General features: G+C 36.4%; 6 protein-coding genes across 8 annotated transcripts; all 6 read left to right on the forward strand.

Moving 5' to 3' along the window:
* The first annotated feature begins 2,089 nt into the window (after positions 1-2,089).
* LOC125190401 (histone-lysine N-methyltransferase, H3 lysine-9 specific SUVH1-like) lies at positions 2,090-5,720 on the forward strand. Its single transcript, XM_048087710.2, has 3 exons — positions 2,090-2,207; positions 2,579-4,938; positions 5,312-5,720. Exon 2 carries the CDS (start codon positions 2,765-2,767, stop codon positions 4,883-4,885), a length of 2,121 nt encoding a protein of 706 aa, XP_047943667.1. The 5' UTR covers positions 2,090-2,207; positions 2,579-2,764; the 3' UTR covers positions 4,886-4,938; positions 5,312-5,720.
* A 119-nt stretch (positions 5,721-5,839) lies between these two features.
* Positions 5,840-8,300, forward strand: LOC125190406 (putative protein S-acyltransferase 1). Its single transcript, XM_048087714.2, has 5 exons — positions 5,840-6,546; positions 6,864-7,043; positions 7,111-7,419; positions 7,493-7,714; positions 7,788-8,300. The coding sequence occupies exons 1-5, from the start codon at positions 6,451-6,453 to the stop codon at positions 8,193-8,195; spliced, it is 1,215 nt and encodes a 404-aa protein (XP_047943671.1). The 5' UTR covers positions 5,840-6,450; the 3' UTR covers positions 8,196-8,300.
* Positions 8,301-9,114: 814 nt separating this feature from the next.
* LOC125190405 (putative protein S-acyltransferase 4) lies at positions 9,115-11,456 on the forward strand. Its single transcript, XM_048087713.2, has 5 exons — positions 9,115-9,511; positions 9,841-10,035; positions 10,117-10,425; positions 10,519-10,740; positions 10,821-11,456. Exons 1-5 carry the CDS (start codon positions 9,455-9,457, stop codon positions 11,283-11,285), a joined length of 1,248 nt encoding a protein of 415 aa, XP_047943670.1. The 5' UTR covers positions 9,115-9,454; the 3' UTR covers positions 11,286-11,456.
* Positions 11,457-12,135: 679 nt separating this feature from the next.
* On the forward strand, positions 12,136-14,034 carry LOC125191048 (putative cytochrome c oxidase subunit 5C-1). 3 transcript variants are annotated; one of them, XM_048088509.2, is made up of 3 exons: positions 12,136-12,158; positions 12,265-12,315; positions 13,543-14,034. In XM_048088509.2, the coding sequence occupies exon 3, from the start codon at positions 13,571-13,573 to the stop codon at positions 13,763-13,765; it is 195 nt and encodes a 64-aa protein (XP_047944466.1). In that variant the 5' UTR covers positions 12,136-12,158; positions 12,265-12,315; positions 13,543-13,570; the 3' UTR covers positions 13,766-14,034. The 3 variants fall into 3 exon arrangements, with proteins under 3 accessions (XP_047944466.1, XP_047944464.1, XP_047944465.1); XM_048088507.2 differs by having other exon boundaries at positions 12,147-12,169; XM_048088508.2 differs by having other exon boundaries at positions 12,155-12,197.
* Positions 14,035-15,981: 1,947 nt separating this feature from the next.
* On the forward strand, positions 15,982-18,782 carry LOC125189220 (hypersensitive-induced response protein 2). Its single transcript, XM_048086505.2, has 6 exons — positions 15,982-16,131; positions 16,674-16,881; positions 17,062-17,182; positions 17,466-17,557; positions 17,657-17,753; positions 18,203-18,782. The coding sequence occupies exons 2-6, from the start codon at positions 16,693-16,695 to the stop codon at positions 18,565-18,567; spliced, it is 864 nt and encodes a 287-aa protein (XP_047942462.1). The 5' UTR covers positions 15,982-16,131; positions 16,674-16,692; the 3' UTR covers positions 18,568-18,782.
* Positions 18,783-19,545: 763 nt separating this feature from the next.
* LOC125187609 (proteasome subunit alpha type-3) lies at positions 19,546-22,657 on the forward strand. Its single transcript, XM_048084233.2, has 9 exons — positions 19,546-19,784; positions 19,863-19,946; positions 20,326-20,399; positions 21,174-21,260; positions 21,347-21,431; positions 21,608-21,654; positions 22,005-22,070; positions 22,177-22,267; positions 22,386-22,657. Exons 1-9 carry the CDS (start codon positions 19,641-19,643, stop codon positions 22,455-22,457), a joined length of 750 nt encoding a protein of 249 aa, XP_047940190.1. The 5' UTR covers positions 19,546-19,640; the 3' UTR covers positions 22,458-22,657.
* Positions 22,658-22,795: the final 138 nt, after the last annotated feature.

A 22,795-nucleotide genomic window follows, 5' to 3' on the forward strand; every position in this document is an offset into this window, starting at 1 on the left:
TCCTCATCTTAGTTATCGTTGCTTGAAGCAGCAATAGTTTGGAAACAATTACTTGAAAGTTTCTTTTTTGGTCCCACTTATCATTTTGCTCAACAGTGATTGCTTCTTGTACCAACACAACTTATCCATATTTACTCAATGCTAATCCTAGTTTATGATTTTATTTTTATTTTTTGATAAAGAAAAGCAGGCCTAGTTTATGATTTTAGAATATTTATAAAGGACAATCTACAAGAATTTTGCCAGGTCATCAATCATATCACATATATACATTTTTAATCAAATTTGAATACTTCCTTCGTCCCATAAAAATAGGAACATATTTCTTTTCCATTTGTCTCATAAAAAAAGTTTATTTTCATTTATGGAAAGTTCTCCCCGATTCTTTACCTTTATATATCAATTTATTTACAACTTATATCACTAGGACTACCATCAAACACTAAGAATAATGAAGGTCCTAATATACACTAACACTATTTTAATTACTTTTCTCATCCTCTCTCTTACTTTAGCAATTAAACATTAATTTTTGTGTCGTCCCAAATGTCTTTATTTTTATGGGACGAATGAAGTATGATTTACAACTTGCAATTTATTTACAACTTATATCACTAGAGCTACCATCAAACACTAAGAATAATGTAGGTCTTAATATACACTAACACTATTTTAATTACTTTCTCATCCTTTCTCTTATTTTATCAATTAAATATTAATTTTTGTGTCATCCCAAATATCTCTATTTTTATTGAAGGGATGAAGCATGATTTACTATTTCTAGGGATGAAGCATGATTTACTATTTCTTTCATATTAAAATGTGAATTCAGCCATATATAAATGAATGTAGTTCACTACAACAATCGCTCTAGAATGCAATTCAAATGCCAAATTTCATAATTTTATTAGTAAAAGTGGTTAGTTGCGAAATACTAATAACGATTTGAAGCTATTATTAATTTGGTCACCCGAAAAAAGTTATCAATAGACTCAATCCACTACTAAAATTTATATTGCTATTTATGGTAATATATTCAGAGCAAATTATAGAATTCATATCAAATAAATTCAAAATTACTTCATTCAAGAGATTTAGACATCCCATGTATTTATTGGACTTAATATCTTATTTTCAATATAATTCATTAATGTACGAATTTCATTTACAACCATAAATTATGTCAAATGTAGGTAATTCACTAAGAAAAAATCGCTCTTTATTAGCTGACAATTCAATTGTCAAATTTCATAATTTTATTGATAAAATTAGTTAGTTGCGAATTAATTCTATGCCGTTATTAATTTTCTTGCCACGAAAGAATTAGCAACATACTCAATCATTTAGTAAAATTTTATTGTTAGTTATAGTAATATATTCAAAGCAAATCATAAGATTCATACCGAATAAATCCAAAATTACTTTGTTCAAGAGAGTCGGGCAACCCATGTATAATTTGGACTTTCAATATTCGATTTTCAATATAATTCATTAATGTACGAATTTCGTTTACAACCCTAAATCTATATAAATGCATATACTTAGTTCACTATAAAAAAAATCGTTGTTTATTATCAGACATTTCGACTGCCAAATTTCATAATTTCGCTAGTAAAAATGATAAGTTGCGAATTAATTCGATGCCGTTATTAATTTTGTAGCCGAAAAAAGTTCGCTGACGGACTCAATCCACTACTAAAATTGTTATTGTTATTTTTGTAATATATTCAGAGCAAATCATAATATTCGAACTGAATAAATTCAAAATTACTTAAGAGAGTCAGAAAATCCATGTACTTATTCAGCTTTTAATATTCGAATTTCAATATAATTCATTAATGTATGGACACGAGTTATATTTATTAATTTATTAGTAAAAGTTATGAGTTTAATACTACAAACGATATTTAACATAATGCTACTCCTGTTACATAATTTTTTAGACGTTATTATGTCAATTACTAAGTGAATATATGCAGGCACTACAAGAATTTTCTTTGAGAAAATATTTCACATATTATTGTTACAATTTCACTGGAAATACTTCTAAATTCAGAATACAAATAAAAAGAAAAAAAAAACACGAAAAGGAATCATTAATTTGCCGGAGCAAGGAGACACGGGAATATAAATAACGCTATTATCACATTAAATAGGAAAAAACGAAATAGAAAACACACTGAAAAAAAGCTACTCTCCATCTTCAGGTGAATTTTCCCTTTCAAGATTCAAGATTTTCTTTCTCTTTTTTGTATTTTAACCGAAGAATTAGATCTTGGGTTTTGGTTGAAACGCAAAAAAATCGTTTTTTTAGAAACAGAGGTGTTAATTTCTCCTTTTTCTACAAGTTTTTGTTCCATCCGCAGATGTCAGTGTAACTTTTTTGTTTTGTATTTGGCATAAAGATCACATTTTTTTGCAGCTGTGCATGTTTATTGCTGCGTTGATTCACCAAATCTTGCTAATTTTGTTAACGGGTTTTCAAGGGTTTATGTCAAATTTAGGGATTTACTGTTCACTTCGTTTGAATTTGATTTTTCAAGTCTAATTTCTGATTCATTGCTTATGCATGATGCAGGAAGCCGGTTCTCGCTGCAGTAAACTTCTGTAGTGGTGACCATTCTGAGATATGGATCCTTTATGGCAACTCATTTGTTAATTTTATTTATTGTTAGTTTTCTGCAAAATCTCTGTGTCGAACAACGGTGTTGTAGGTTTGTGCTAAATTATTAGGTTAGTAGCTGAAAGATTTCATCTTGATTAGATGGAACAAGGTTTTAACTCTGATCCAAATGCCCCTTCTGCGCCAATTGATAAGTCTAGGGTATATGATGTGAAGCCTTTAAGAAGCCTTGTCCCGGTTTTCCCGAACACTCCAGGCATGTCTTCGATTTCAAACCCTAATCCAACTCCTTTTGTGTGTGTTCCGCCTTCTGGTCCTTTCCCTGCTGGAGTCCAACCATTTTACCCGTTTATGGTTTCAAATGGATCTCAGACTCGAAACCATTCAGCCAATGCTGGTTTTAATGGTGGTATACCAGATCCAGTTCCATTGAACTCGTTTAGGACTCCACAGGCGAATGGAGGGAGTAGTCGGGCTAAGAGGGCCGCCTATAAAACTCCTGGTTCAGCATCTGTGGTTATCGAGGATGATGGATATAGTGATGCACAGGATCAAAGTGACCAATATGTGAGTGGATTTGGCACAAACGTTGGTGATGCAGATGATGCTAGCAATTCGGGTAAGAAAAGAAGGGGCCGTCCGAAGAGGAAAGGAGTTGGGAATGGGCCAGAGATTGATGTTGAATCAGTTGCTAATAACATCTTAACCTTGTTTAAGCTTAAAGATTTTGATGAGGGTAGAAAAGCTAATGGTGACAAGGATACAACGGCAACTGTGCTATTGGTCTACGACCTGATCCGGAGAACGCTTACTCAACTCGAGGAAGCAAGTGATAATGCTGGAGGTGCCCGACGTCCAGACCTCAAGTCTTCGAATCTTATGATGACCAAAGGAGTGCGGACAAACAACCTGAAGAGGACTGGCCATGTACCTGGGGTTGATGTTGGAGATATCTTTTTCTTCAGAATGGAGCTCTGCTTGGTGGGTGTACATGCTCCGAGCATGGCCGGGATAGATTATATGAGTGTCAAGGTCACCGGAAGCGAAGACCCTGTAGCCGTCAGCATAGTTTCTTCCGGAGGTTACGATGATGATGATGGGGATGATACTAATGTGTTGATCTACAGTGGTCAGGGTGGAGTTCAGAGGAGAGATGGCCAAATGTTCGATCAGAAACTCGAGAGGGGAAATCTTGCCCTAGAAAAGAGTCTGCATCGTGGTAATGATGTTAGAGTTATAAGGGGTATCAAGGATGCTAGTAATGCACCGGGTAAGATTTATGTGTATGACGGTGTTTACAAGATTATTGAGTCGTGGGCTGAAAAGAATAAGTCTGGTTTAAACGTGTTTAAGTATAAGTTGATAAGGCAACCGGGGCAGCCTGAAGCTTACTCACTGTGGAAATCGATTCAGCAGTGGAGGGATGGGACTGCTGCTCGGCCCGGCCTTATTATCCCAGACCTAACTTCTGGTGTTGAGACTCAGCCTGTGGCTCTTGTAAACGACTCTGATGGGGAGAAAGGACCTGCTCATTTCACCTATGTCGCTAGTCTGAAATACTCTCAACCTTTTCCGGCATCCAAACCATTTTCGGGTTGTCGTTGCTTAGGCGGATGCCAACCGGGCGATAGCAGTTGTCCTTGTAACCAGAGAAATGAAGGCCTGCTTCCCTATTCGTCTGCAGGAGTTCTTTTAACTACTAAACCAGTGATACATGAGTGTGGTCAGTCTTGTCAGTCTCCTCCAAACTGTCGAAATCGTATATCTCAGGCAGGTGTAAAATTTCGTCTGGAGGTTTTCAAGACGAAGAACCGGGGTTGGGGTCTTAGGTCGTGGGACCCTATTCGTTCAGGGAGTTTTATCTGCGAGTATGCTGGGGACATTGTCAAGGTTACTGCAAGCGATTTTGAGAATGCAAATGATGACAGTTACATCTTTGATGCTGGTCGCTACTATGAGCCACTGGAACGCGTTTATGACTCTAGTAGCGCCAAGAAGGCCCCTTTCCCTCTTGTTATAAGTGCAAAAAGCAACGGGAATGTGTCCCGTTTCATGAACCATAGCTGTTCCCCTAATGTGTTCTGGCAGCCAGTTCTGCGGGAAAGTGACAGTGGAATTTGTCTCCACATTGCTTTCTTTGCCATACACCACATTCCTCCAATGCAGGAGCTGGTGTACGACTATGGGATACCCGCAGAAGCAGACAGAGGGAGGAAGAAGTGCTTGTGCGGATCAGTCAAGTGCAGAGGTCACTTCTATTGACCATCTCCTGTGGTGGCCGAGAATCTCTCGGTGCTTGATGCTTTGAAATAAAGGTTAGCTATGGTGATTACCCTTATTTTTACCTTAGTAAATGCATTTCATTACTGGTGACATCTATGCTTTCTGTATGCACTTCCCATCGTCTACGTGCTTAGAACTTGCATAAATCAAGAAAAAATGGGTGTCAGCCAGGGCCACCCCTTAATTTTTTCAGTTATTGCCAATGCTTATTATGCCTCAGAAATATACAACACCTTAAACAAGCTACACAACACACATGTTCTTAAAAGTGTGATTGTTTTGTCCATTTGATATGATTTTGAACGAATCCTACATGCTCGTTTGGCTGCCATTTCTAATAAGCACGTGACTCGGTGATGAATCAAGCAGTGTTTAGACTAATGTAATGCCTGTAATGATTTATAGGTTATGGTGCAAGCTTGAAGAAAAGTGAAAATTTTCCCATGCGGCTTTCCTCCGACTCCCGTCTCTCTCTCACTGTGGAAGAAGATGGCAGGAAGGAGGTGGGCCTCTCAAGGTGTATTATCAGCATCTGCAGATATGCAGCTGGACTGGTTGTGTTGTAGAATCTCTTAGTTTGCTTTCCTATGTTGTAGGATTCTGCAGTTAGGCAGACTTGTTGGAATTTTATTAACTCTTATTTTCTAGCTACCCTTATGTTCAGAAATATTTATGGCTGTTTTTGCTCTTGTTGGATGTTTACCAAGACTCAAGAGTTGGATATTTGGTTGTTTTGGATTTTGCAGTATTTAGGGCACTAGGAATCCATTTGGTTTCCATTATTGCTCCTCAATAGATGCTATGTTTATTATTATCTCTTGTTTGCTTCCTCTTTTCTTAAAAACCTGGTCGGTGACAATGTATTTCGGTCTATTTTCACAATGCCAAGGTTACATTTTTCTCATGATTATCAATCTCACTTTTACCCTTACCTCTATTGTGTTGTTCGACTGTCATGACTTATTATAATGTGATTATCCATCTATGATTAAGTCGCGTAATTATTTTAGTTGGATGTGGTGACTATGCTTGATTATCATAAGACTATCGATCTAGGATTTAGTTGCGGGATTCAATCTTATGAATCAAATATGATACATATTCAATCATGCAATATAATTTTGCCAACTAAATTGCTAAAGTCTATCTTGCTTTTCTTATATTTTATTTCTATATTATTATGATTAATGGTATTTTAAATGTATGGGTGATTTTGGCCACAGTTGAGTTGATCCACAAAACCAACCGTTCCAACTTCCAACAATAGTCTGTACGTAAAGATCAAAAGGGCAAAACATTGTCGGAAAATGTTTTGCTTTTGCAAAAGAGAATGTAGAACAGGCAGCTAGGGAGCCTGCTTATAGAGGAATAAACACACAATTGTTTGTTTCTTCCTCTACCCACAACCTCCTTCCACAAAATCTTGTTTTTTGTTCTTTTTCATCAAAACAAAAACCCAGAAAATAAAAAAAAATTAAAAAAGAAAACAAAAAACAAAAAAAAAAAAAAGGAAAATTTTGTGTTATTTGTGTGAATAGGGAGGGATGAGAAATCAAGATTTTGTTGCTGCGCCCCCAAAATGGATGGGGCCTCCAACCCTGACGAAGAAGAGGCTTTATCAAGTTTGGAAGGGTAGAAATGTAATCAAGATAGACACATTTCCTATCTCTATGTTCATTTATCTGAAATGTTTTGTCATGTAGTCTTAGTGTATGAAGAAATGCGTCAACATTTGAGGGAAATCATTAGAAAAAAAGGATCACAAACAATAGAGAATTTCATTCTTTTCTTATTGTCTATGACTTAAATTTAGTTCTGCTCCATAAATCAACTCACATTTGATTACTGAACTAGTCTCTTTTACAGAATGCATCATCCACATAGTATCTGCATTCATTACAAATTCACAAAACTGCAAAAACAAATAATTTAAGTTTCTTCTGTTTAATTTTTGCAGATTTTTTGTTGTGGTGGGAGATTGATCTTAGGCCCTGACATGCGGTCAGCCCTGCTAACTACCATCATCATAGGGGGGCCTGCATTAGCATTCTGTAGCAAGATGTATCTGAAAATTCCGACACGAGACTTGTCTTCCGGTCATGCTGTGTCGATTGTGGGACTTGTCCTAACACTTTTGGTGTGTAGAAACAATTATTCCAGTAGTGTTGTTGAATGAGGATGCCTTAACTTGTGTATCGTTGCAGGATTTGATCTTTCTCTTCATCACATCTACGAGAAATCCCGGGATAATTCCTAGGAACACGAAGCCACCTATATCAGATAACGCGTCATTAAGCTCCTTCCCATCCATAGAGTGGATTGCTGATGTGAATCCAGAAGTGAAACTGCCAAGAACAAAGGATGTCGTTGTCAATGGCCACACGGTTAAGGTCAAGTACTGCGATACTTGCTTGTTGTACCGTCCACCACGCGCATCACATTGCTCGACTTGCAACAATTGCATCCAGAGGTTCGACCACCATTGCCCCTGGCTGAACCAGTGCATTGGAGCTGTAAGCACAATCTCTTTAATCTTATTCGTGAACGGTCTGAAACTTCATGCTCGTGTAAATTTTGTTGGTGCAGAGGAACTACGGAACATTCATCTTGTTCATAACAACTTCAACAATCTTGTGCTTATATGTCTTCACATTCTCTTTCTTGGACCTCTTCAAAAAATCCGGTTGGACGTGGCGCCTGTTTTCAAACGACGTGATGTTGGTTTCCCTCATCGTCTACAGCTTCATCGCAGTCTGGTTCGTTGGAGGGCTCAGCGTCTTCCATTACTACCTCATCTTCACCAATCAGGTTAGCCACTTGATATGTTTACTACAAGTTGAAACATCTCAAAATACTAACACATGTTTCTAGTAATTTTCAGACAACATATGAGAATTTCCGAAGCCTGTATGGCAAGAAGGAGAATCCATACAACATAGGAGCGATCAAGAATGTAGAGGAGATCCTCTTCTCCAAGACGACGCCATCTCTTGTGAATTTCCGGGAATGGGTGACCGAGGACGAAGGTACGTTTGCAGAATCTGTGACCAAGAGATACGGTGGCAACATCAACGGACAGATAGACGTAGAGCAAAGCTTTTACTGCAAGGATGGGAAACCGCTCCCAAAATTTGTGGACATATTTGAGGAGAATCCCAAGGTGGACAGAGGAGGTAAGTCAGCAACTGATAATTTCTTCCTTCCCTTCGACGAAGATCAAAGAACGGGCGCCTCCGATGATGAGATCTCGCAAAGAACATCAATGGCTGTATCTCAAAGAATGATGTAAAATTTGAAAATCCATTTTTCATCTCCTATTTTTTGGATTGATGTAGTCTTTGTAGATGTGATACAATGATGTGCTCATGAAAAAAAGGAGATGGTTGCGTTCTAACTTCTAAGGGGGTTCGTGTTTCTAATCTCGCATTTTATTTCATCATTTTTACAACTTTAGTTGGTGACTACTACTCCTAATGACCTTGTTGGAATGTCTGAGAGCTCTAAGTTGATTCTATTTGTTCATATTAGTACTAGTAGTATGCATGAATATGATAACTTTTATTCGATACCACAGTATATTCTTCATTTCTATTTTCTTGGTATACTCAATTAATTTATCTTAATAACTAAGTGAGTCTGTGTTAGGTTGGTCCAAATGAAACCCCCAACAGAAAACAAAAGGCAATGGCCCCACATGTGCAGATTTAGTAAACAATAACTAATCATTTTTGTAGGACAATATTAAGAAAAGCATTTAGGTCCAATGCTTGTTGATTGTGTTGATTCAATCTACACAATTTCTTATTGCACACAACTACCTCGAGTCACTTCAAAAGTGGCAAATGATTTTTTCTCTTTTTGTAATCAAATATGGAAAATATTAGAACACTTGCAATAAGAAAACATAGATTACTTCATAAGACCAATATCACATTTAGTCCTAGCACGTTGCGACTAAAACATTGCTGTTAGTATAATTCTAAATTAAAATAAGCATTAAGGCATATATTTTGATATATTACATATCTGTAAATGTCCATCTAAAATTGCAGGCAAAAAAGTGTTGTGCCTGCACGTATCATCAACCACCAACTGTAATAAAAATTTAAATTGATTTTAATTTGGTAGCACAAAAAATAAAACGATTATAATTTTGTCCTATTTTTTTGAAAATCTAAAGAGAACAAATAGTTGGAACTGCCGGCCCAGCAGAAACAGAGAACCTCTTTAGAGGGAAAATAACTGAAATTCTTGTTAGAGAAAAAACATTTATTCCTAAAAAATTCCGTCTTTGAGACAGAAACAGAGAACCAAACGGCAGCTGTTTCCTGATCATTCCACTCTCATCCCTCTCTAGACAAATCTCATTTTCACTAACTTCTTGTTTCGCATAAATGATCAAGAAAGTTGGAAATTCAAGTTGTTTTAGATAGTTCATATGTTGGCTGTTTGCAACAAAACAAAAACAGTTTATGATCCAAACCAGAATTCGGAAATTGAGGATTTCAGCAGTTTAATCCTCTGTTTATTTCGTTGATTGAATAATATATGGAACCGGAGAAACACGAGCCGCCGAGGCTTTATCAAGTTTGGAGAGGAAGCAATGTAAGCCCCCTTTCTGTTTTTGGCTGTTTGTATTTATTGTGTTTGATAATTTGTCCAAAAGATAATTTCTTGTTTTTGAATGCAACTCTGTTTTTTGGTTCTATCATATTTCATGTCATTGATGATTGGAGACTGTTTCAGTTGCACTAATCATACTAACCAAATTGATCATCTTAGATGTTGAGTTTTAAATATGATCAACTTTCCATACTTGCAAGTTGCAAGAATGAATTTGGAGATCACTTTTCTTTTTTAACATCATGTATAGTTAGAGCATTATGAGTGCATAATAGGAAGAATTGACAGTTATTGTTGGTTGAATCATACAGAGGTTCTTCTTTGGAGGGAGATTGGTTTTTGGTCCAGATGTATCTTCTTTGTTTTTGTCGGCTTTCTTGATCGCTGCCCCTGCGCTTGCATTTTGTATAAAGGTCGTATTTATCATCAGAAATCGCGTTAAAGAAGACAAATCTGTCATTTCATGGTATCCTGTGCTTATAGTAGCTCTTGCACTCACCATTTTGGTAAGCTACCAATCCAAACTGCCTCGGGTTTCTTGTTAGAATCGAGCTTTTTGTTAGTCTCACTAATTGATGTTTTTGCAGGATGTAGCCTTCCTTGTCCTAACATCTTGCAGAGACCCTGGGATTGTGCCAAGGAACACGAAGCCTCCCGAATGTGATGATTCATTCGAGATGAACACCCCTTCAATGGAGTGGGTGAATGGCCGAACACCTCATCTCAAACTTCCCCGGACAAAGGATGTCGTTGTCAATGGACACGCAGTGAAGGTGAAGTTCTGTGACACATGCTTGCTTTACCGCCCCCCTCGCGCATCACATTGCTCCATCTGCAATAACTGTGTCCAGAGATTCGACCACCACTGCCCGTGGGTTGGGCAATGCATCGGTTTAGTGAGTATCAGTACACATTCTTGACCACATTCCATCACTTCACCATACACTTCCACTTCTCCTCATCCATACATACTCGTGTTTATGAAACAGCGCAACTATAGGTACTTCTACATGTTCGTATCAACATCAACCGCCCTATGCTTGTTTGTGTTTGTGGTGTCATTGATCAACATTATCCGAGCAGATGACCATCTATTGAAAGCCATGTCGCGTGATGTTCTATCAGTGTTTCTGATACTCTACTGCTTCGTCGCTGTCTGGTTCGTTGGTGGCCTTACAGCTTTCCACTTCTACCTCATCAGCACAAACCAGGTGACGAATCCAAAATATAATTCAAGTAGCTAATTTTTCTTTAAGTAGATTTTGCTTAACACCTTCGTGTTTTCGTGCAGACGACGTATGAGAACTTCAGGTATCGCTACGACAAGAAGGAGAATCCATACAACAGAGGGATGATCAAGAATTTCCAAGAAGTCTTCTTCTCCAGAATCCCATCCTCAATGCTTGATTTTCGAGCATTTGTTGAAGACGATGAGCTGATGATGACTGTAGCACCCACAGACGACGATCCTGCTGAAGACATCACGAGCTCAAAGGAGAAAATCGACATTGAAATGGGAAACAATTTCGGAGAGGAAAAGAGCATTACACTTCCTGAGATTCTGCTAAGCATAGACTATGGCGGCATTCATGATAACCTTAAGCACAAGGTGATTGAGAGAGAAGCAGCTTCCGATTCAGACAACTTCGTCGTTCCTGTTGAACAACAAGTTGAAGAAACCACAGCTGCCCCTGCGATTGATGCTGAGGAGAAACACGATGACAAGAAATCTCAACAGAACACAGCATCGGACTGATCATAAAAACGCGATTCTAAGTGTTATGCTCTGTACATACCAGTTCCGAGTCTACGCTTAGCTACAGATATGTACCATTTCTTTGTGCTAATCTTATCTTGTACTATTACTAAATTGGAGGCTTATTCAGAGGCGTTCTTTATTTCAAATTGGCAGTTTTTAGTTTGAAAATCGAGCTTTTTTTTTGCGTTTCCGGGTATCACATTTGCAGCAACAAGTTCATGATCATAGGATGAGAGTGTTGAGAAATGAGAATAATGCAATGCAAGATCTTAGATGTAACAGAATCTCTAACAATTTATCGCAAAATCACTTGTTTCATTTGATAATAGTTGGTCTAAAGCTCCATATTCTACTTTCTAGTAATGAGTTTCTAAGGCATCTCTGTCTAGTTTCTACCAAGGTCTGAGTTTTGATCTGTCTTACTTCACATCTCAATGAAATGTTTGTACTATATTAATTGTTTAAATTACTAAACAAAAAAATATAAATGTGTCATGAAATTAAGATATTTCTGAAAATGGTGAGATTTGTATCATTTTCGTGTTATGCTTGTTAATTCATGTTTTTCTCAAGGACATATTTCGAATTGAGATGATTTTATAAGCTTTCGTGAATGCCAATTGCATTTTATTCAAGTTTCCTTGCATATAATTTTTAGTATTTCACCAGGTGATCGAAGCCTAATTAACAATATTATTTTGAATATATTTCAAATTATAGTACTGTATATATACTACGTACATAAATAAGTTTAAAATATAAAAATGTTATTTATCAAAACGACGTCGTTTGGTAGTCGATACACGGACATCCTTCCACTTGTTCTCTATATCAGTCAGCCCTATTCTGAGTTTAGTCCAAATCAGAGAGGTAATTCTAGGGTAAAATCTCGCATTTTTCGGCCACAAGGTCATACAATTCAATTCAACTCGAATTCTTTTCTATCAATTCTCATATTCGATTCTGTGTTGTACAGATCTACGAAGCGAAAGCGCCGCAGATTTGGATTCGGGTTTTTAATTTTGTGGTACGTTTTTACTTTCCGATCTGTTTATGTTGAAATGGGTTATGGATGCCGATTTGTCTACTCATGTGCCGTTTTAGCTGATTGGAAATTTGGCTATACGATGGGAATGGGATGGTGTCCAACTAAAGCTGCGTTCACTTTCTAATAATGACCTATTTTTTTGGATGTCTAGGTTGCCTTTTGGTTTGTTGTTTATGGTTTGCTTAATTTTATACACTAGTATTTTCCTTTTTTTATCGATTGTGTTGTTTTACTCCTGGTCTGTGGTTGTTCAACGGTGGCACTCTATCTGTGGTTCTCGAGTTGTTTCACGGGATTTTATAATTATGTTTCTCCAATTGGATTTTGCGAAATTTCTCCTCCAATTGTGCTGCTAGGGAATGCTGAGAAATATTTGTGCTGGTGAGTATGTTAGAATAGTAGTAGGGGTTGTAGTTATACTTTTTAAATGTTCTTTGCAAAAAGAAAAGATAATCTTTCTTACTGAAAATCAAAGAACTGTGAAACGAGGATAGGGTGTACTCCTATGTAACATTAATTTTGTAAGTAGAAATTGCATATATGAAGTTCTTGGTCAGTGCAATTATTACCTACACTCTTCCAGTCTTTGGCTGTATGTTGAATACGAATGAGGACGCGAATATGTAGATAACCAAATACAATCTTTTTAATACGGATTTTGTTTCAACTTGTTTACTTGGCCCAAATCAACTTTACTATGCAATATGTAGGAATGATTTTTTTTTTCTCAAAGAAATATACAATCTTTAAGAAACTGTGATCTGTGAGAGCTACTTTAATCACCTGTGATAGACTAATATAATCTCAAAATGGAGCTGGAGTATATTATACTACATAGTGGAAATTGTGTATTTCTAATGTTCAGCAATATCATTTGTATTTCAATATGTAGAATATGCCTGCAACTTTCCGAGTGTCAAATGTCAATTTGATTGTCATTTTCCATCAAGAACATTCCACCTTGATTAAATAAGATATCTATATTTAATTTGCTTGATGAGGTAGTATTGCATAACTTTCCTCAAGTTGGCAACTTGTTGGCTAGGCAGCTTTAGACCCTTGTTCCCCCACGGTCGAACAATTCATCAGTTGTTTGTATTCACTTTTTTTCCAGAATACCGTTTATACTTACTTACCCATGCTTGCAGCCTTATCATTCTCAAAAATGCTTGGCAATGACTAAACTGAATCGGGTTTTAAATGCAGGATTCAAGCATCCAAGTAAGAACTTAAAATGGCTGGTCATAGAGTTGCCCATGCCACTTTGAAGGGACCAAGCGTTGTGAAGGAGATACTCATCGCCACTGCACTTGGCATTGCTGCAGGCAGTGTGTGGAAGATGCACCACTGGAACGAGCAGCGGAAGGTTAGGGCTTTCTACGACATGCTAGACAAAGGTGAAATCACCGTGGTTGTTCCAGAAGAATAGATATTCTCTGAAACAAAATATTGAGTGGTTATGCCCACCTATTGTTTCTCATACTAGAGGGCTTGCCTGGTCCGAATTCAATCAAATAAAGACCCACTTGGTTTATGTGGATCATCACAGGATTACTTTCTTGATTTTGGTTTATGTTGTTATCAACTCTTGTTTGTCGTTTCCCTGTTTTATAGATTGGCATAAGGTGTCACAACTTAACATTTGGAGTTATATTTCATCAGCTCTTTGACCTAGTGAAATCCCATTATAATTTTTAATTCGTTTTCTTATTTTTTTCTGTATGTTCGACTTAGCCCGGAATGGATTGCTAATAATTTTTTAAAGGTTTTTTAAGCAACTAGCAAGCAAGTTTGCAGGTTTGAAACAGCTGTATCATCGGATATTGGCAGCACATCGTATCACTGTCACATGTAATTTTGTATTATTTGAAGATCGATGTGTTCAAGATGTTGTCTTGTTTCCTGCTTACGATGTTTCATTGTAGATGCTCATATTATATCCTGATTTAAAATGTATTGGTGGGACATAGCTATTAAAATTAGGAACTTAGGTCAAATTTTAATGTTCTTCATAAATTAAAAAGTGGATAGTGAAGTCATGAAGTTGGATGTTGTAGGCAATTTCTCCCATTTTGGAATTTTGGCAACAAAATTAGAACTGATGATAAATTGTATTCCTCTCGTCTTAAAAAAAAAATAAACTAGTTTTTCTATTTTGAGCCGTTTCCCAAAAATTAGAAAGTCTAAAAATAAGAAAAGTTTTGAACAAACACACTACTAGTATTGTTGATTCTGCAATCCAATACCATTATTTTCACTACTTTTTTCACCCACTCTCTTACTTTATAATTCCACGTTAAATCCACGCATACTGCCATATTCTCCAGTTCTAGCGACCATTGTCCTCAAAGTCGATGTATGAATTGATGCATATGGAGAGTATATCATGATTCATGAGGTAATAGGTTTGTTAAAGATAAGGATTAGGAAAAGTCAATGGCTATATGTCCTGTCCAATAGTCTACCAGCATTTATCTAGACCACAAGAATGCAAATAGCACCCATCCTAGTATTTAGATAGAGGTTTTTGTGATTTACACGTTCGAGGTTTAATTTGGAAAAACAACATAGTACAATGGAAGATTCTTGGAAATATCTTATTACTTACTTTACAAAATTTTATGGACTAGAATAATCCTAATTATTGGAGGGCATTTGGCGTATTCGTTTGGAAAATTTACAGAAGTGGAAAAGCAGCAAATTCTAAATTTCAAAGATCTCCCACAATTTTTTATTCAAAAATGGTATTCCTCCATAAAATATAAATAGAAAAATGAACTCAATATTTCAATAACTTTTCCAACATATTATTATTTACATTTCTTAAAATTCGTACTAACACCAAATATGACTCATATTATGAAAGAGTATTTTACAAGCCTCAAACTAGACAAATTATTTATTAAATCACAAGAAAAGTCGTATAAAATATTTTAGGTAAGACGATTTTGAGTTATATACTCTGCTTAATTTCCGTCCGCTCCTCAGTTTCCATGCCCATTCCACAACAGAAAATAATCGTCAACACTGAATTGCTATCTCCTCTAAATAATTGTAGAAGTACCAATAATATGAGCATTAAAATACAATTTATGAATATATATGGTGATATAGATTAGTGTCACGGGATTACATTATATGCAAACATAAACAAAATAATGATTGTTTGATCAAAATTAAGACGACCAAGATTTTATCTTATGCCACTTTATTTATCAATTTAGATTTTAGAACATTAGAGAGTAGATTAATTATCGATGTAATTAGTAGTATAAAGATTAAATTTGAAAAAACTGGAAAAAAAGAACTGAAGTAGTACTAGATATTGTTTCTCAAAAACTTCTCCTTTTCCGCTAGATCATTTCATAATAGAAACATATTCTTATCTCCTCAATATTTAAGATAATTAGGTTTTACTATATTAATAAGACAGAGATGAATAAGAATTCATGTATAATAGAAACCTAGGATTTATAATAGTAAAAACGCGCAAAATTGTAAAACCACGATACGGTAATTAGGATTTCTAAACACCCACCACATAATTATAATACGCGCAAAATTGTAAAACACGATAATTCCGATGCACAAATCTTTTCACATATTCGTAAAAATGCGATAATTAGAATTTGTAATTATAGTAAAAACGCGCAAAATCCTGTAGACAATAATTATAGTAAAAGCGCGCAAAATCGTAAACCACAACACGGTAAATAGAATTTATAAATACCTAGGCTCAAAGTTATAAAGCCTCAGTTGAAAGTTCCCCAACTACCTGTTTCTGCTGTGTCTTCGGTAAGTCTCCTCTCATAGCTGTTCTCTGCGTTATTTTCCGTATCTCAGACGTGAATTAAAGGAGTGAGGAATTGGATTTGTCGAACAAATTGTCCAATCTTCTTGAATTTGAATCGTGCGCGTGATATTTCTTCTAGGGTTTTGTTGTTATGCATGTCTGTGTGTGTTTGGTATGCAAAGAAGGAAATTATTTCCAAAAGTAGTATACAAATTGAAGATAAATTCTGGTTGTTCTTCGAAATTGCTGAAATTATTTCCACTGAAATTCTTATCGTAAAAAATCTGTAAATCGAAGATGATTTTTCATTTTATATGTTATTATTCCTATAATATTTAAATGAAAGAAGAAATTTGTGCAAGTAAAAAGTTGATGATTACCATCATATTCAGTGCAGTTCTTCTTGAAAGCAGATCTGGTGTATATGAAGGACTCGTTTAATTTGATTTTCAACTTTAGGCATACAACTTGTTATGTAACTATATGTTTGTGTGTTTGGATTTGGAATTGGCGTGACTTTGAATTCTTCTTTACACTGTTCCAGATCAGTTGTCTATTGAAAAATGGGTCAAATGCTTGGTTGTATTCAAGTAGATCAGTCTACTGTTGCTGTGAAGGAGCAATTTGGCAAGTTTGAAGAGGTGCTAGAGCCTGGCTGCCATTGCCTGCCATGGTGTTTTGGCTACCAAGTGGCTGGTACCCTGTCATTACGTTTACAGCAGCTCGATGTCCGTTGTGAAACAAAAACTAAGGTTCGTTGCCATTCATTTGCTGCTTGAAACTTTTGATTTCGTTGGAAGTAGCTTCAGCAAAATATCTCATGACTAACCATCATAAATGAAAAGAATCACTTTGCAAATCATGAATTCTCATTTGCCGTTGTAGTTATAGCTTGACCATTCTCTCAATAATATGAGTTTCTTGTTGTCCAGGATAACGTGTTCGTTAATGTGGTTGCTTCGATCCAGTACCGCGCTTTGGCTGACAAAGCATCTGATGCATATTATAAGCTATCTAACACAAAAGAGCAGATCCAAGCATACGTGTTTGATGGTATGTTTATGAATGCATGGTCACTAGTTTCTTGCGTGGCAGAACACATTATAATAAGGCATACTTGTTGACTCACTTATGGTTGGTGTTGTTCACTGTTTTTCCTGATCAAGCACGCCCATTTGTAGAACTCTGATCTATGTGACTGGAGAAGAAGTTTCTTATCTAGATACTGTGTTTTTTGGAGTTCTATTACTATTTTCCCCTTGAGTACATTGATATAACCCGTCTAGTTCAAAAACGAAAATAATTTTATTGTGGTTTTGTCTGAATTTTGTGACAGTCATCAGGGCAAGTGTACCAAAACTGGATCTGGATTCCACTTTTGAGCAGAAGGATGATATAGCTAGAGCTGTAGAAAGCGAACTTGAAAAGGTAGCTTATGCTCTTGACAGATGACACCTGTATGCGTGTGATGCTGGTCGTGTTTGTCACTTATACTGAGTGAATTTTGATTATCTCTTGTATTTGCAGGCTATGTCTGCTTATGGATTTGAGATAGTGCAGACTCTGATTGTTGACATTGAGCCAGATGCTCAAGTCAAGAGGGCCATGAACGAGATAAATGCTGGTGAATTTCCAACATATGAACTCAGATCTATAATGAATTGTAACCAACCATGCATGCTCTTGGATCTATGAAATAGGATTAAAAGTTTGCTTGTCATTATGTTACAATGGGTATTTCATTAGGAGAGTTGCTTGTCATTATGATAGTGGCCTTTGAAATTAAAAGTTTGGCGAATCGGTTGAGATTTCTGATAGCCGGAAGAGTTGTGCGTGCTTTAAGTGCTACATATTGAATCGCAGGATATTAGTTTGCAATGGTCTGAAAGTGATGTCGGATTTTCTTAATTGTGTCAAAGATTGTGATTTTTAAATTACAATTAAATCCTTATTAGAAAGATAGCAAGCATGTTTCTCGGGCTCTTGGGGGCTGATTTTATCGTGTTATTATGTGATTTCTTCTTTTGGATGATTTTATCTAGTTTATCTGATAGTCTGACATTGTTGCAACAGCTGCTCGACTCAGGGTTGCTGCGACTGAGAAAGCCGAAGCTGAGAAAATCTTGCAGATCAAAAGAGCTGAAGGAGAGGCCGAGTCCAAGTACCTATCGGGGCTGGGTATAGCTCGTCAGCGGCAGGCCATCGTAGATGGACTGAGGGAGAGTGTGCTTGCCTTCTCGGAGAATGTGCCTGGGACGACCTCTAAGGATGTCATGGACATGGTCCTCGTCACTCAGTACTTCGACACAATGAAGGAAATTGGTGCTTCATCCAAGTCCTCTGCTGTCTTCATCCCTCACGGACCTGGGGCTGTCAAGGATATCGCTACACAGATACGCAATGGCCTCCTTCAGGGCGAGAGTGCTATGTCTTCTTAGACGGGCTCGTCTCGATGCCCCGTTGTCCGTGTCCTGGGCTTGTGTAATTACGTTGGTGTGCGTATATTTTCATGTTTTTAGACGATAATATTTAGCATTTGAAGATTTGTTTTCTCATCTAATATGTAAGTATGCTACTTTGGGTGCTGCTTTTGCTATTGTGAGACGAAAACTTACTATTCAAGTGTGCATAAGGGGTTAGAAACTTCGAGTTATATTCTTTTTTCGAGATCATTTTTTTTTTTGTTTCCAATTATTCAAACTCACTATAATTACTCGATAGGTTAAAATATTTAATTGCCTTAAAGTTAATTTTAATTATTTATAGTTTGTGATGATATGCGACTTATTAATAGCTCGAGTTACATGGTATTTTCGTAAGAACATTTTGATAATTTAGTGTTCTGTTTTTAAGACAACTTCTGAAATGAATTATCTTCTATCTAGATATATAGAGAGAGTGAGTCTATGCAAGTCGAAACTTAATAGCCCATTGAATTTATAGTTTAACATTTTATTGAAACATGCAGGTGTTTTATTTTATTTTCACAAATCTAAAATTATGTTTTTTAATGTCATGATCAACCATATTTTTCATTCAATAGCTTAGAATTTATTAAATATTAATTTTAGTAGCAGTAGTTTTTTTTTATACGATTAATATTTAACCATATTTGAGTGAAGTGGGTATTGTGCAATTCTCCAAATTAAATATTCTATACTGTATTATATATAATGAGTGATTTTTCTCATTATGCATTAGAGATGAGCTAGCTCAGAATTCAAATGTTTAGAATTTGATTTGAATATATTAACCCAATAAATATGTACTCGATTAATTTATTAACAGAAGCCAACTGAAATAAGAGGAGAGATGAGAGGCAGAAGTGGACAAAAACTTTAGTGCAGGGGCTCTTCCGTAATTATGATCTTTAATTTTTTCTAAATCGTCTTCGGCAACACTGTCTTGCCAAGAAAGAAATCTCTCCATATTTGATTTAAAAAGAGAATTAAAAGCAGAAGGGAGTGAAAATACCACAGCAGTAGAGAGAGAGGCAGAAGAGAGGGAAAAAATGAGCAGCATTGGCACAGGATACGATCTATCGGTGACCACATTCTCACCGGACGGCCGCGTTTTCCAGATCGAATATGCCGCCAAAGCCGTCGACAATAGCGGCACCGTCGTTGCCATCAAATGCAAAGACGGAATCGTCATGGTAAATCAAATTTTCAACTAACCATTTTCGATTGCTAGGGTTTTTGCTGGGTTTCTCATTTCTCGGATGTTGTTCAAGGGAGTGGAGAAGCTGATTGCTTCCAAGATGCTGCTTCCAGGCTCCAATCGAAGAATCCACTCCGTTCATCGCCACTCCGGCATGGTACCCTATTTTTGCTTATTCTCTCACTCTCTATGTATATGTGTATATCTATAAATGACTGATAGCAGAAATTTGAAAAAGGGGCATTTTTGCTTGAAGTGTTTATATTATGTTTTGATTTAGATTCTGATAACTAGCATTAATTTCCTCATGATGTATGATGTATCGTCTTCTTCATCATGTGGTGTTGATCTATTATGTGTTAAAGCTTTAATTCATGCGGAAGCTAATGAAAATAAAAAGGAATTTGACTGGTTTTAAAATTTATCTAGAGTTTTCTTTAGGTAGTTATTCAAAATTTGTTAGGGAGCTGTTTTAGGCTTCTGGCCTTCATTTTTATTATCTTGTGCTAAATGCTAATGCTTTAAATGTTTGTCAGGCTGTTGCCGGATTAGCTGCAGATGGCAGGCAGATTGTTACACGAGCAAAGTCTGAAGCAACTAATTATGAAAAGTTTGTTTCTAGACACTTGTCTTGTTTTCAAGTCTTCCAACATTCTTTCTAAGCATACTCCTACTTGGAAACAATTCTGATGAGAACTGAGACTCATATTTACGAACTTTATATTAGTAGTATATAAGATCTAGATTAAGTTGTTACTCTTATCCTTTTCTCCTGAATAAAGGCAAAGTACCTTTAGTCTCTGTTGATGCTGCTGAGGCAGGTGATACTGAAATTTAAATTTAAATAATAATAATAATATCTGGGTACACCCTTTTTTACCGCATGAAGATGTTGTCTAGAGGATGAGCACAGAGTTTAAGGTTTGGAATAGGACTCAACTGGGATACCAAATGATAAAATTTGGTCAGTGAAATCAGCTAATTTTCCTCAACCGGGGAGAGGGAATACAACATTCTTTAGGCTGGATAGCCAGATGATGCATAGTATGAACTGAAACTGCAGTTTATGAAAAAATAAATGAGAAACAGTGTACAAAAATCAGGGTGGACATTTTTAACTTGTAGTGTACATGGCATATCACCAAAAAAATCTTGTACCTAGAAAAATCACCAAAAATTGTTGCCTGCACCTGCATTTTATCCACTCAATGTTTTTTTTTTCTTTTTTGAGGCATGAATGTTCAGGTAGAAGCTTAGTTTCATATTGTTTTGGCCTTTTGGTTACCTTTCTATGACTAAACTTTGCAATTGCTTACATGAGAATTAGTATGCTTTTGTATATTGCTTGGTATATATCCTTACATATTGTATCTTTCATTTCCAGGGTTTATGGTGAAGCAATTCCTGTTAAAGAACTCGCAGAACGAGTGGCTAGTTATGTGCATTTGTGCACACTCTATTGGTGGCTCAGGTTGATACTGCATCTGTTGTATTTATCAACTTGATTCTCTTGAGCTGATTTCTCAATTTAAATTTTTTTTTTTTTAACCTTTTCAGGCCTTTTGGTTGTGGAGTGATTGTGGGAGGTTATGATAGGGATGGACCACAGTTGTACATGATCGAACCTTCTGGCATATCCTACGTGCGTTCTCTTTCCTCGTTACTTGCAAATGATGTTCATAACATCTAATTTCTTTCTAGTCTGTATTTTAGATTATATGTTGTGTTCTGGCACTTGATATACTTGTACTTAAATAAATTAACGCTTGCCACATTTATGTGTCTATCTGTGATCTATTTATTTAATTACTGCTGCAGAGATACTTCGGTGCAGCCATCGGAAAGGGAAGACAGGCTGCTAAAACGTAAGTTTTTCTGTTTCTGGTTTTAGATTCACCAATTTTTGTGAACTATGGGTATATGACATCTGAAAGGAAGGAAATAAAACCTACAACGAGCCTCTCATCTCTGTAATTTAATCTTCCTCTTTGTACCTTTTCTTGTTATGTTGTGTTAGTGTTGCTAGGGCACTACTGATTTGGCTCCTAAGGCCATTCAGCCTTCTTGGTTGATGTTATTGATTTCATACCATTTTCTGTTGTTGTGAACAGCCTTTTTAGCTTTTGCTGAACCGTGTTCATCTTTGTTATGCATTTTCTTTCTATTTACTGGTAATCTCTATCTGCTGATGCTGAACCATTTGTTATATTGACAGAGAAATCGAAAAATTAAAGCTCTCAGAGATGACATGCCGACAAGGTGTCATTGAGGTGGCCAAGATGTGAGTCATTTTCTAAATGATGTGCATATGCTTTTAGATATATACTACAAGTTATGTGTATGTGTTGGTTATTTCATCTTTCATTGTCCTGTGTTTCCATGAGCAGCATCTATGGGGTGCATGACGAGGCCAAGGACAAGGCCTTTGAACTGGAAATGAGCTGGGTCTGTGATGAGTCGAACCGCCAGCATCAAAAGGTAACTAGTGGATTTAGTATGTTAGGTATCCTCAACTAATTTCAAACTGCTCTGGCCCTTCTAGGCGTTCCTTTTGCTGCACTCTCTACTTAATGTTTATATTTCGTAAACCGACCAGGTTCCGGAAAATCTACTTGAGGAAGCCAAGGCAGCAGCTAAAGCCGCCCTTGAAGAAATGGATGCAGATTAAGATTAAGCTGTTGGCTTTTGCTGGATCCTTATCCAGCCTTTTCTCATTTGTTTTTCTGCTTCCCATCGCTTACATTGGTTTTGTTTTATAAACATGAAAAATATGAAGACGACGACAATATTGCATTATTGCTAGGTTGTATTAAACCTTATGATCATTTAGTAGACTTCATTTATGGTGATACGAAACATTCATTTGCACTTCCATTTTTCTAATTTTCACGTGAATTTAGTGATGCACACTTATGGTTGAAATGGATGGCTAGTGCTATTGTTGTTGGATGATACGCTAACCAACTAGGTAGAGATCAAGATCGTTTTAAGGATTTTTTTTATTAT

Source organism: Salvia hispanica, chromosome 5, assembly GCF_029641045.1.
Source record: "Salvia hispanica isolate PSC_SH4W2 chromosome 5, Shi_PSC_v1, whole genome shotgun sequence".
NCBI classification, from domain to species: domain Eukaryota; kingdom Viridiplantae; phylum Streptophyta; class Magnoliopsida; order Lamiales; family Lamiaceae; genus Salvia; species Salvia hispanica.

What these genes read in the sequence shown, in the direction of transcription:
- LOC125190401 (XM_048087710.2), top strand. Translation starts at nt 2,765, where the DNA reads ATGGAACAAGGTTTTAACTCTGATCCAAATGCCCCTTCTGCGCCAATT.
- LOC125190406 (XM_048087714.2), top strand. Translation starts at nt 6,451, where the DNA reads ATGAGAAATCAAGATTTTGTTGCTGCGCCCCCAAAATGGATGGGGCCT. An exon ending in GACTTGTCCTAACACTTTTG is followed by an intron (nt 7,044 to 7,110) that starts GTGTGTAGAAAC and finishes GTATCGTTGCAG; the next exon opens with GATTTGATCTTTCTCTTCAT. An exon ending in ACCTCATCTTCACCAATCAG is followed by an intron (nt 7,715 to 7,787) that starts GTTAGCCACTTG and finishes AGTAATTTTCAG; the next exon opens with ACAACATATGAGAATTTCCG.
- LOC125190405 (XM_048087713.2), top strand. Translation starts at nt 9,455, where the DNA reads ATGGAACCGGAGAAACACGAGCCGCCGAGGCTTTATCAAGTTTGGAGA. An exon ending in TTGGGCAATGCATCGGTTTA is followed by an intron (nt 10,426 to 10,518) that starts GTGAGTATCAGT and finishes TTTATGAAACAG; the next exon opens with CGCAACTATAGGTACTTCTA. An exon ending in ACCTCATCAGCACAAACCAG is followed by an intron (nt 10,741 to 10,820) that starts GTGACGAATCCA and finishes GTTTTCGTGCAG; the next exon opens with ACGACGTATGAGAACTTCAG.
- LOC125191048 (XM_048088509.2), top strand. Translation starts at nt 13,571, where the DNA reads ATGGCTGGTCATAGAGTTGCCCATGCCACTTTGAAGGGACCAAGCGTT.
- LOC125189220 (XM_048086505.2), top strand. Translation starts at nt 16,693, where the DNA reads ATGGGTCAAATGCTTGGTTGTATTCAAGTAGATCAGTCTACTGTTGCT. An exon ending in CCAAGCATACGTGTTTGATG is followed by an intron (nt 17,183 to 17,465) that starts GTATGTTTATGA and finishes ATTTTGTGACAG; the next exon opens with TCATCAGGGCAAGTGTACCA. An exon ending in CATGAACGAGATAAATGCTG is followed by an intron (nt 17,754 to 18,202) that starts GTGAATTTCCAA and finishes TTGTTGCAACAG; the next exon opens with CTGCTCGACTCAGGGTTGCT.
- LOC125187609 (XM_048084233.2), top strand. Translation starts at nt 19,641, where the DNA reads ATGAGCAGCATTGGCACAGGATACGATCTATCGGTGACCACATTCTCA. An exon ending in GTCATTGAGGTGGCCAAGAT is followed by an intron (nt 22,071 to 22,176) that starts GTGAGTCATTTT and finishes TTCCATGAGCAG; the next exon opens with CATCTATGGGGTGCATGACG. An exon ending in CGAACCGCCAGCATCAAAAG is followed by an intron (nt 22,268 to 22,385) that starts GTAACTAGTGGA and finishes TAAACCGACCAG; the next exon opens with GTTCCGGAAAATCTACTTGA.